Source organism: Astyanax mexicanus, chromosome 12 (assembly GCF_023375975.1).
Source record: "Astyanax mexicanus isolate ESR-SI-001 chromosome 12, AstMex3_surface, whole genome shotgun sequence".
NCBI classification, from domain to species: Eukaryota; Metazoa; Chordata; class Actinopteri; order Characiformes; family Acestrorhamphidae; genus Astyanax; species Astyanax mexicanus.
In genome coordinates this window covers 49,678,288-49,690,574 of record NC_064419.1, presented here as the reverse complement: position 1 = coordinate 49,690,574, position 12,287 = coordinate 49,678,288, and the positions used below count along the sequence as shown (strand labels likewise).

The following is a 12,287-nucleotide window of genomic DNA, read 5'->3' as shown; positions in this document are numbered from 1 at the left end:
TTTAAGAGTTCAGAAATAATCAATATTTGGTGGAATAATCCTGATGGTTTTAATCACAGTTTTCATGCATCTTGGCATCATGTTCTCCTCCACCAGTCTTACACACTGCTTTTGGATAACTTTATGCTGCTTTACTCCTGGTGCAAAAATTCAAGCAGTTCAGTTTGGTGGTTTGATGGTTTGTGATCATCCATCTTTCTCTTGATTATATTCCAGAGGTTTTCAATTTGGTAAAATCAAAGAAAATCATTATTTTTAAGGGGTCTATTATTTTTTATATATTTATATATATATTTTTAAAAGGTGGGAACTAATTATGGAATACGAGAAGCAGAAAGGGATGCTCGTTAATAAGAGGATAGAAGCAAAAGCAACTACACCTGCCAAGATAAGTGATGAGGGGGTTATGATCCTAAATGTATAGAATTTTTCATTGTTCAGACAGACTTACATCTATTCTGTTAAAAACAGTAGCTTATCAAGACCACGCTCAATTTTGTATAAAGAGTTAATGTGAAAATCTACCTATAAATCTAAAATACAGAATAGTTAGTGCATGAGTAATAACCATAAACATAAACATACCCTTAAAGGAGAACTCTGGTATAAAATAGACTTTTATTGTAGTAAAACATGATAAAAAGTTCTTATCTTTGATAAATAGCTCACCTCCGTTCTCCCACAGCGTTCAGAGATCCAGAAATTTTGTTGAAATTAATTTATTTATACACTTATTAATATGCCATACCATATGTCTGTCTTTGTCAAACTGTGTAAAAATCAGGTATAAATTGGTGGAGTTGTGATTATTTTTTATAGGTGTATTAAACACCTTCCTCAGTGTAAACAAATAAATGCACTGGGCGCCAGCTGCTACGCCAGGATGCAGACTATGCAGAGTCTATGTATATATATTAGGCATGGAACGGTTTTTGTGAAGGAACCGAACCGTACGGTTTGCTTGTCACGGCGCGGGGCGTGTGTAAACCGTACAGGGTCCACGTTTTTTTTTTTCTCCAGACGTTCGAAATTCGCATTATAGCCAAATGCCCGTATGTCACCACGTGGTTCTCATTCGTGCCAAAGAAGCGAAAGCGAAGGTTTGTGGTGGCGTGGACAAACATGGCAAGTGGGAGTGGAGAAGGCAGGCTGCCTAGGCCAGAGATGAAGGATGCCCCAGCGTTGTTTAAATCAGGTGTGTGGGATCATTTCGTATTCCCCGTCACATGCGATGATACTGGCAATAAAAACGTGGATCAAACTGTTACAATATGCAAGCATTGCAAAACCCGCATTGCATACGCTAGTGGCCATTTACGAAAACATCACCCAAGTGTGTCAGTAGAGGGGAGGAGAGGAGAGCCTGCCAAAAAGCCATTCACAATCAGCGCGGCATTTAAACAGCCCCTGGCTGAGGACACCGCCAAGGCGAAATCAATTTCCAAAGCCATAGGTATATTCATTGCAAAGGACATGCAGCCCTACAGCGTGGTGGAGGGTGAAGGCTTTAGGAATATGATAAAGGTGCTGGAGCCGCGGTACGTCATGCCCTCTCGTAGATACTTTGGCACCAATGTGATACCGAACTTATATGAAGAGACAAGGGTGGACATAGTTAAGGAGTTATCTGAGGCATGCCAAATAGCTCTGACGACGGATGGATGGACTTCCAGGTCCACCGAAAGTTACCTTACAGTGACTGCCCACTACATTACTCCCCAATGGGAGTTACGAAGCTGCGTATTGCAAACGAGCCCAATATATGAGAGTCACACAAGCGAATTTCTCTCCGAAAAGCTAAGAGAGGTGGTGGAGGAATGGAAATTGGAGAGGGACAACGGCACCATCCCAGTCACGACTGACAATGCCAAGAACATAGTGAATGCAGTAGGTTTGACGGAGGGACTTGGGCCACAGATATCCTGCTTTGCTCACACAGTCAACCTGGCAGCCAAAAGCGCCATCTCTACAGCCCAAATCTCACGACTGCTGGCGAAGGTCAGAAAGGTGGTCACTTTTTTCCATCGAAGCACAACAGCCGCCTTCATCTTGAAAACAAAGCAGGACATGCTGACACTGCCAGACCACAAGTTAATTCACGACGTGCCAACGCGCTGGAACTCCACATACGATATGTTAGAGCGCTATGTGGAGCAACAGGCGGCCCTCTATTCCGCGGTGACGGACAAAAATATGAAAAAAAAAAAGCCAAGGACATTTCCCTGTTAACCGACAGTGAAACAAAGCTGACAGAGGGCCTCATTGATGTTCTTAAACCTTTGAAGAATGTGACTACCCTGATGAGCACAGAAACACTGTGCAGTGTTTCCCTGCACTGGCTCCCCTCAGGGCTGTGTGCTGAGCCCCCTCCTGTTCACACTGCTCACATATGACTGCTCACCTCTCCATCCAGGCTGTCATATTGTGAAGTTTGCGGACGACACGGCAGTGGTTGGATGCATCACAAACAGAGATGAGTCCAGCTACAGGCAGGAGGTGGAACACCTGGAGGATTGGTGCAGAGAAAACAACCTCTGCATCAACGTAAAGAAGACGAAGGAGATGATTGTGGACTTCAGAAGGGGCAAGCATGCCCACCTCCCCCTGCACATTGGAGGATCTGCGGTGGAAGTGGTCGACAGCTACAGGTACTTGGGTGTGCACCTGACCAGCAACCTCACCTGGATCAACAACACTTCCACTCTGGTCAGGAAGGCACATCAGCGGCTCTACTTCCTCAGGAGGCTGAGACGAGCTGGACTCGGGAGCGTAGTCCTCACCTCCTTCTACAGATGTGTGGTGGAGAGCGTCGTGTGCTCCAGCATCAACGTGTGGCATGGAAGCTGCTCTGCTGCAGACAGGAAAGCACTGCAGAGGGTGGTGAAGGCTGCACAGAGGATTGTTGGAGTTAGCTTCCCCAGCACCACAGACATTTACACCTCCAGGTGCAGGAAAAGGGCCACCTGCATCAGGAAGGATCCCACCCACCCAGCACACGCACTTTTTTTCCCGCTTCCCTCAGGACGGAGGCTGCGGAGCATTAAGTGCAAAACAACAAGACTCAGAAACAGCTTCATTCCGGAAGCTGTAAGACTCTTAAACTCCACTTAACAACACACTGCACTGACACTAAGGACAAATTACTGTTTACTGTTTACAAACATGGTCACTTTACTTGCACTGAGACACTTTATCTCCACTGCTCTAATTCACATTATCATGCTGCTATAGCACACTTGCACTCTGGACTTCATGTTGCTGAACCTTCTACTCTCTATTTATTTTTTTTATTCTTGGGATATTTATCTATCTATTTTGTATTTCTATTTCTTTTTATTGTATTCTTTTTTTTTATCTATATATCTATTAATAACAGCTCTTTGGGTGTAAAACTGGATCGTGAGATCACAATTTCGTTCCACCTCATGTACCACATGTGATGCGAATGACAATAAAATCTCCTTGAATCCTTGAAACATCTCCCTCTGTCTCAATGATTATGCCACTGCAGAGGATGGTACTGTAAGCAATGGCACCAAGTGCAGACGACAGTTCCACCATCAAAGATGCCAAGGCAGCCATCACCAAGGATCTTCAAAGCAGATACAGTGACCATAGTATTCAGGATTATCTGCACAGAGCCACAGCACTGGATCCCAGGTTCAAGTCCTTGCCTTATCTGGATGAAGCCTGCGTTCAGAAAATCTGGGATGATCTCACATTGGAAATTGTAAACCTCGAAGAGCAGGTAAGCTATTTTGATTTTATGATGAATATTATCTAAAATAGGCCTAAATGTTATTTATCAATTCTAAACTGCATTTAAAGTTTTTTTTTTGCATTTGTAATATTTATATTCCCCACTGCCCTGTGGAACATACTGTAACTGTGTTAGAGTTTAGATTCTCAGCCCGGGTCGGGCCGAGATTTCCCAACACTCTCGCCGGCGGGCTCGGCCTTAAAAAAAATATCCATGATGTAGGCGTCTGTTTTTAATGCTATTTTTATTTTATATAAAGCTATGGCGTGATCATCAAAATATAGAAAAGTAACACATCAAACTGTGATGTAAAAAAGTTGCACAACTTAGAATGTTATAATCAGGCAGCAGTTTAGCATTAGCGTTTTTTATATTAGTTAATTGATTTTCTACTGTTGTGTTGACTATTTTGTTTTTATCTTTTGAAATTCGTTAGATTATATTTTTGTTATTATTTTGGGGTTAGTTTAGTTGGTGATTTTGCCAATTTCATATTTTTTTTCTGTTATAATTAAATTCGCATTAGCCGTTCCTCTGGGCTCTGCTCTGTATTTTAGCTCCCTCTTCTATCGGTGGATCGCTCATAGCGTTAGTATGCCTGAACGGCTCGGGCCTGGTCGGGCTGGCATTTTTGGGCCCGATCAAAGATCTAAACTGTGTCACTGTCATTAACATTTCCTAAATGTCTATTTTCTGATTCTTGTCAGGCTCAACAACACTGTGAAGCTCAGGCAGCCAGTTCATCCTCAGCAGCGGAATCTGAGCCGTCAGAGACCTCTCCTCCCCCCAAGAAATCTGCCATGGCAACAGTTTTTGCTGATTTTTTTTACAACAGAGGCAAGAAGTACAAAGCCTTTGCCAGAAACCATTCGTGAAGAGGTCACCTCATACAAGGAAACAAGCTGCATTTCTGTGGATGAAGATCCCCTCGCATGGTGGAAAACCAACGCACATAAGTATCCCCATGTAGCAAAGTTGGCACAACGTGACCTGGCTGTCCCAGGTACATCTGTGCCAAGTGAGCGTGTTTTTTCCACAGCAGGGGACATTGTCACTGCAAGTAGTAGGTCTCGCCTCTTGCCAGAAAATGTTGACAAACTGATTTTCATGCAGAAGAATATGAGAATTAAGTGAAAGGGGGAGGGCTGTTTTAAACAGTGCAGTGCAGTGCAGGGTTTTATTGCAATATTTACACTGATGGTGTCTGTGTGTTTTTGTTCTAAGTTGTTTTAATATAACAATGGCACTTTAAGTTTAGGTTTAAAAAAAATCCAGCCATATGTTTCAAAGCACTGCACTTTAATTTCAAGTGGAAAAAAATACATCCTTACTCTCAGGGATTAGAAGAGTTGTTGATTTTGTTTTCTGTTGAGCTGGTTGGATGGTGGGCTCATATTATGTTTCAATTTCTATTCTGTGATATTGAAAAAGGTTCCTGTAGATGGCAGCACACATTCCTGACACTTTTTTTGAGTAATAAATGTAAAACATGTTGAAATCATCCATGTCTTCCCTCTTGTTCTATCAAAATACTATCTTTCTGAGATTGTTAAAACAGCGTGCTTTGAGTAAATTGAAACTCAAGTTTGTGCATTATTATTATTATTATTATTATTATTATTATTATTATTATTATTATTATTATGTATTATGTATGATTATGTAATGCTTTGCTAAAGGCAGCACTGTGTAATGTCATAGAAGTGTAGTGCTACGGTAGTAAAATCTTTTCAGTGACTATTACAGTGTTCCACTGGTGTAACGGCGTGTATTATGGGGCTAAGATAAAAAAAAAAAAAAAAAGGAAAAAAAAAAAACAAGAACCGTACAAAACCGTAAACCGTAGACCTCAAACCATGATACACACCGAACCGTGAATTTTGTGATCCGTGCCACCCCTAATATATATGTCTATGTTATTATCAGTACAGTGATGGCGGCGCTCGGAGCTGAAGCTAGTAGTGTTACGGGATGTAAACAGTGTTTTTAATGAGCTTCTTCTGCACTTTTTAAGTTATTAATGCCTGGTTTTAAATGTCAGGTTCTCTCCGGATTCTAGTAAGGAGGTGTGGAGCTACTTTGAGCTGGATAACGGTGTAAAAAGTGATTTATCAGGGTAAATTATGCCCCATATCACCCAGTCTGAAGGGTGTTTGTTGGAGAAACTGTTAAAATTTCTGGATCTCTGAATGCTGTGGGAGAACGGAGGTGAGCTATTCATCAAAGATAAGAACTTTTAAATCATGATTTACTACAACAAAAGTACATTTTATGCTAGAGTTCTCCTTTAAGGCTTTACAGTATATAGCAAAACAAACACAAAATAGACTGATTTCAAGAATACTGCCATTATAAATGATGTGGATATCTTTTTATCGTTTTTAAAATGGTACCAACATCATCAGGACTGATACAGTACAGCGCTAACCCCAGAATAAACCCGGTCACTATAATAGTGAACACTACTGATGTGTTCTGCACTGCTCACCACTTCAGCAGCCCCTCCAGGAAGCCGGTGCTGATGCGCTCTGTGAGAACGTTGGTGAAGTGGGGGGGCAGTAAAGACAGAGCGACCGCCAGGAGATCAGCTTCACAGAGGAGGCGGTTCCTGAAGAGTCCGCTGGCCAATAGGCAGAGCAGGTGAACCTGAGTGAGGAGAGTAACCATGGTGATGTGATGAAACACCACAGCAACCTGTCTTTAACCTCGTAACCTGAGATTTATAATTCAGTCATACTGTAGATCCTAATCCAGATAATATTATATTGACTTATGTGATTCTACTGGTTTCTTTCATTTTTTAATGAATATAACTATAAAATTAGTGCAATAATTAAATAAAATTGCTTTATAAATAAATAAAATTGCAAGTCTTATAACCTATATCGTCACTGTCCAATGAAAAACACTTATCTCTATTTTTGTGGATTTTTAGTTTACTACATAATTTGAACAGACAAACTGTCCCTTACACTGCGCCAAAATTTATTGATGAATGGACCAATAGAAACTGTTTAAAATGACCTGAAATAAACTCTTTTTACATTGACTTCCATTGAAAGTTTACAAGGTTTTTTCTCTTTCCTGTAAAGTTGCTGTTTTGGAGATAAGTGCTTTTCATTGGATAGCGGCGATATGTTATAGCCTATATATTAGTTGTATTAAATGCTCTTAGAATTACATTAAAAAAGAGCATATTAAACATGTTTCTGCACAAGTTAGAATAGAAGAATGAGTCAATTTTCTATTTAAAAAAATGTCACTCTCACATAAAGAGATCAGTTTCAATTTATCAAAATCAATCAAAATTATTTCTGAGACAATATGTCTAAGTAATTACAACAGGTCTAGAGCTCATAAACAAATACATACATATGTGTTTATACACATACAAACCTTATGCGTCTCCTCCAGCAGCTCCTTACTAAAGCGTTTCATCATCCGGCGGAGATACGCATCAAACTCCGCCTGCCTCTTCTCCCTGCACACACACAAGGATTTCAGCTCTAGCTCATGAATATTCATACACGCAAACATATCGCCTCTGATTGGCTAACAGCACTGCAACACCAGGAGGCGGCGCGACGGACAACAGTTAGAAATATTTTAAAATAAAGAGATTTTTACACTAATAACAGTCTTTTCAATGTCATATTTCACTTTACAGCATGTGTAATAATGCCCTGCTAAGTGCAGTTCAGCCACTGACCTAGTCTTAGAATCTCTATAAAACACCAAATCCACCGGAGATCCTATTTAAACCTATAATTACACACAGAGGTGGGTAGTCCAGGTCCAGGTGGATTTTTACTTTTAACTAGTGTAAACAGAACTGTTCTAAACTGTTTTTACTCCTACCTATCTCAATTGTACTTGGCTGGTGGTGTTTTTCCTCCATAGACTAATTCTAACCATTTGTTTCTTAGCTCTGAATTACTAAAGTAAGTAAAGTATATAAACACTGATGTGTTATTCGCACAAATAACACAGGAATGAACTGCATACTGTGGTGTTGCTAAAGTGTCTGTGTTGGTTGCTATGGTGTTGCTAAGTGGTCGCTATGGTGTTGCTTAGTGGTCGCTATGGTGTTGCTTAGTGGTCGCTATTGTGTTGCTAAGCGGTTGCTTGGTGGTTGCTAAGGTGTTACTTAAGTGTCTGTGTTGGTTGCTATGGTTTTGCTAAGCGGTCGCTATGGTATTGCTAAACGGTTGCTAAGGTGTTGCTAAAGTGTCTGTGGTGGTTGCTATAGCGTTGCTAGTTGGTTGTCAGTATCAAGATAATCTATTTCAATGCCAGTATTTTTCCATTAAAAAAATAGCGCATTTATGTGTATTTACGCACACACACACACACACACACACACTCACTTCCTCTGTCTCTTCTTCATGGCCTCTGCTGTCTCGATCTCAATCTCCACAGGTTGGGACGGAACCGCCGGCTCTTGCTCTGGATCCACCGGCCCCAGCGGACCTGCAAGTTCTGAAACAAACAAACCAATTTATTAATAATGCAGAATATATTTTATATTTTAGATTCTTCAAAGTAGCTGGATGGGATTAGTTTCTCAGGGGGCATCTGATCCGGACCGCAATGAAAAAAACAGGAGGATCTGTGAGTTTTTAGGTTTTCAGGGTCACATGACATCACAGAGTTCAGTAGCTCCTCCATTTCCACTCGCTGTTGTGTTTTTAACGTGGATCTCGTATAACGTGGCACGCCCAAAGTGTAATTACGGTGCGCGGCAGTGGACAATTATGTATTTTATTAAAGGCGAGGAGACGAAACTCAGAGATGTGCGTCCGGACGGGACTAAAATTACCGGAGGAGCACGGAGTTCAGAGAAAAACAGTAGATAATTCAGCCTGTAATTTTCTCAGAGGACGTCTGAGAAAAACACCTACATGATCGTTCTGGACGGGAATAAAATCACAGAGGGTAAAAAAAAAAACCTGAAAAACTAATCCTGTTCAGATAGAGCTTTCGATGATTAGCTTTGAACATATCTGCATTCTCTCAGTCAGCTTTACTTAACTAATTAAAGAAAAATCTGAAAAGAAGAATTTCAACAACTTTGAAAATATTCCCAAGTGCATTCACAAAAAACACCATCAAACACATTATGATGATGAAACTGGCACTCATCAGGACCAGCCCAGTAAAGGATGAGCGAGAGTTCCCTCTGTTGTACAGGATAAGTTCATCAGAGTTACTGACTGATGTTTATTTTACCTTTAAGGTGCAGATGATCACAACAGCATGAATGAACTCACCTTCCACCTCCTCCCAGTCCTCGTCTTCATCACTCTCCTCCTCTTCCTCATCCTCCTCTTCTTTTTTTACCTCCTTCTGATCTTCCTCTTCTTTGATCTGGTTGATTGGCGGCGCAGTGATATGTGGAGATATTATACTGACGTCCTCACTGGAGTCACTCATATCATAAGGCTCCGCCTTCAGAGGCTCTTTCTTCAGGGGCCCCGCCTTCGGACGCCCCGCCTTCATAGGCCCCGCCCCCAAAGGCTCTTTGTTCTTGAAGTATTTGCTTCTCTTCGTATCTGAAGGATCATCTGATTTTCTGGAGGCTCGGACTCTGGGTTTGAGGTTCTTCATCACGGTTTTGGCTGCAGAAGCCTTTTCTGATAAAATACAAACCAAATATATAAGAAATATATATATATATACACACACAATACAATTCTGTATGATACTTCACAGCATCCGTGAGTTACTGAAGAGGATTAAAGACTCAGGTAAAATAATCAAATACCATTAATTACAGATTTATTGGTGTTATTTATTTTTTAGACACACAATTTAACAATCAATAATTTTTCACTGCAGGTTTATTAATCCTATTTACTTAGGGATTATAGCGCCACCATTTGGAGTAATGAAGCAATAACTTTAATTATTCTAATTGGGGGGGTATGGAAGCCATATTCCCGTCACATAAAATAATAATATTAAAAAAATATATATATATATATATATATTTATGCTATCGCATTTTTTTGTGATACTATCGATAGTTAGTCATTATCTTGAGATACTATTTCATGATTTTGCGATAGTAAGTCATTATTTTGAAAAAAAAAAAAATTATAAGCAATCACACTTGCTATCACAGAATATTGACTTAGTGTCTCAAAATAATGACTTGCTATCTCAAAATAATGAGTTCCTCAGTGTAGCTTTGTCAGGCAGCATTTACTGTTAGCCGCTAATGCTAATGCTTATGCTGCTGCACCCAGCCTTAGTGAAAATCTGGAAATCTAATCTTACTGTAAATAAATGGAATCGTTTTACTCACCCAAATAAACAGTTTTCAGGAGAGAAATCTGTGTAGATTAACATCCAGCACTCATTTAACTTTAAAAGATGATGGTTTATTTAAAAGTTACAGTTTTATTTACTTAGCTTAGCTTTATCTAACTTCTGTGTAACTAACTTAGTCAGTGTTGCATTATAATGCACCTTATAATTTAGTGCGCCTTATAGTGTGAAAAATATGGTAAACAAATTTAATTTACAGATTAGAGTCTTTATAGTGTACAGTGTGTGTGTGTGTGTGTGCGTGTGCAGATGCTGCAGCAGCTACTGTTAATACAGCTGCACAAGAGCAGCCATGCAAAACCCCGCCCCCTTCACCAGCTGCAGCCTGCAGAAATGACTGCACTCGCATTAACAACAGCACGTTACACAACCTCGTAACTCACACACATCTCCCAGCCTACAGCAGTCACTCATATTACAGTACAGCACCGTTACCGTAAAACACTGATAATAAAATATACTGTTTAATAAGAGGAAAAGTCAACATATCGTACTATAAATTGATAAATACTTTTTCATGACAGATCTCGCAACATTTATTTATTAAGTATTTTGTTATAATTAGAGTATTTATTTTTGGAATCTCAGCATTCTTGTCTTATTGCCAAAAAAAAACATTCCCAATTTAGAGTTTATCCACCCAAACTGGGATTTCAGCATGTTAGCAGGTTAGCTGTATAGCTAATAGACACCCATGTAACCACCCTATTACCTTTAGTTTTGGCAGGTTTACCTTTTTTAAAATATAGCACCAATTAATAGTTTGAACACACCTTCTAATTCAACGTTTTTATTTTTTAGAATGTTAGATTTTATTGTCATTCACATCATATCTTACAGTCCAGTTTACACTCAAAAGAGCAGTTGTTAAAATAGATAAATATAAGATAAAATAAAATAGAATAAAATGGATAAAGATAAATGCACAAAATGGGGAGAGTAGGCAAGAACGACAAACTGTGACAAAACAATAAAAAATGCAAAATAATTCATGCTCAACTGATTTTGTAATAGTCTTTAATATTTGGGGGAAAAAAGAGATAGATAGAGTTTTTTACTAATGTACTCTAAATGCAGAGAAATGCAGAGAAGAGAAATATCTAATTTTGTGGCCTTATTTATTTTGTGCAGTTTTGATATTTAAATTAATTGTACTAACTTTTATACATGTTCCTCTTCAGTTTCTCAGTAAAAAATGCTCTTAAATTCACTTTGCATGCATATGTATTTTTAAACAAGTTTTTAAAGGCTATTTTTGAAAAATTAATTTGTTTGGTTTGTATTTTATAAATGTGGGACCCGGGCTGAACCCCTGTTCTAATCCATATTATGAGATCAAGATCTACTCAACTAAGTAAAGTTAAATAAAATATAAATGACTTTAAGAAAAAATTAAGGTCAGTCAATGCGAAAAGAAGAATTTTAAGAACTTAAAAAAAGTATCCTCAAGTGCAGTCACTGCAAAGACCATCAAAAACGTTATAATGATGGAACTGGCACTCATCAGGGCCACTGCAGGAAAGGAAAGGAAGAGCGAGAGTTTCCTCTGTTGTACAGGATAAGTTTATCAGAGTTTCCAGCATCAGAAACTGCTAAAAGTTAACAAACAGCTCCCAGATAAGAGTATCTAAATACTTCACAGAGTATTTTGGTTTGTTTAACACTGTTTTTAAGTTACTACATGATTCATTATGTGTTCCTTCATAATCTGATACATCACTTTACTATTCATTTACTGAATGTAGGATAAAAAGCGAGAGTGCTGTATTTGCTACATTGTTATTTATTAATGATGATCAGTGATAGAATGTATCTATTCAGTACCTTTGATGTTGTGGGTTTTGGAAGTTCTGCTCTTCTGCTGGAGCTTCTTTGTTGTGTCTCTTTCAGAGCCAGTATCTGCTGCCTGCTTACGTTTAGCCATGTTGCCCCCCCAGCCCCTCTGATACCCCTGTAATGCCCCTCTGCTGCTGCTGTAATGCTCTCCGGGTATGAGGGCAGGTAAACTGTAGTACAGGTGGAGTAAAGTTGTATAATCTCTCATTCAGACCCTGCAGTTACCCAACACCCCCTCCATCCTTTCATAACACACCACTGCCAAAAACCACACCCCCCTCTACACGTCACATCCGCTTCCTGTCAGCCCCGTCCCGCGTCCAGGAGAGCACCAACCGGCGGGGGGCAGCACTGCACCGAG

General features: G+C 39.6%; 1 protein-coding gene across 1 annotated transcript in view; it reads right to left on the bottom strand.

The window, feature by feature from the left end:
• Positions 1-12,047, bottom strand: part of xpc (xeroderma pigmentosum, complementation group C) — a 28,590-nt gene extending 16,543 nt beyond the window's left edge. Inside the window, exons 1-5 of the mRNA XM_049485920.1 lie at positions 11,915-12,047; positions 9,031-9,393; positions 8,128-8,239; positions 7,157-7,241; positions 6,249-6,406 (exon numbers count right to left, since the gene is read on the bottom strand). Of these exons, the coding sequence (XP_049341877.1) occupies positions 6,249-6,406; positions 7,157-7,241; positions 8,128-8,239; positions 9,031-9,393; positions 11,915-12,014 (818 nt within the window). The 5' untranslated portion in view covers positions 12,015-12,047. The remainder of the gene's footprint in view (positions 1-6,248; positions 6,407-7,156; positions 7,242-8,127; positions 8,240-9,030; positions 9,394-11,914) is intronic.
• Positions 12,048-12,287: the final 240 nt, after the last annotated feature.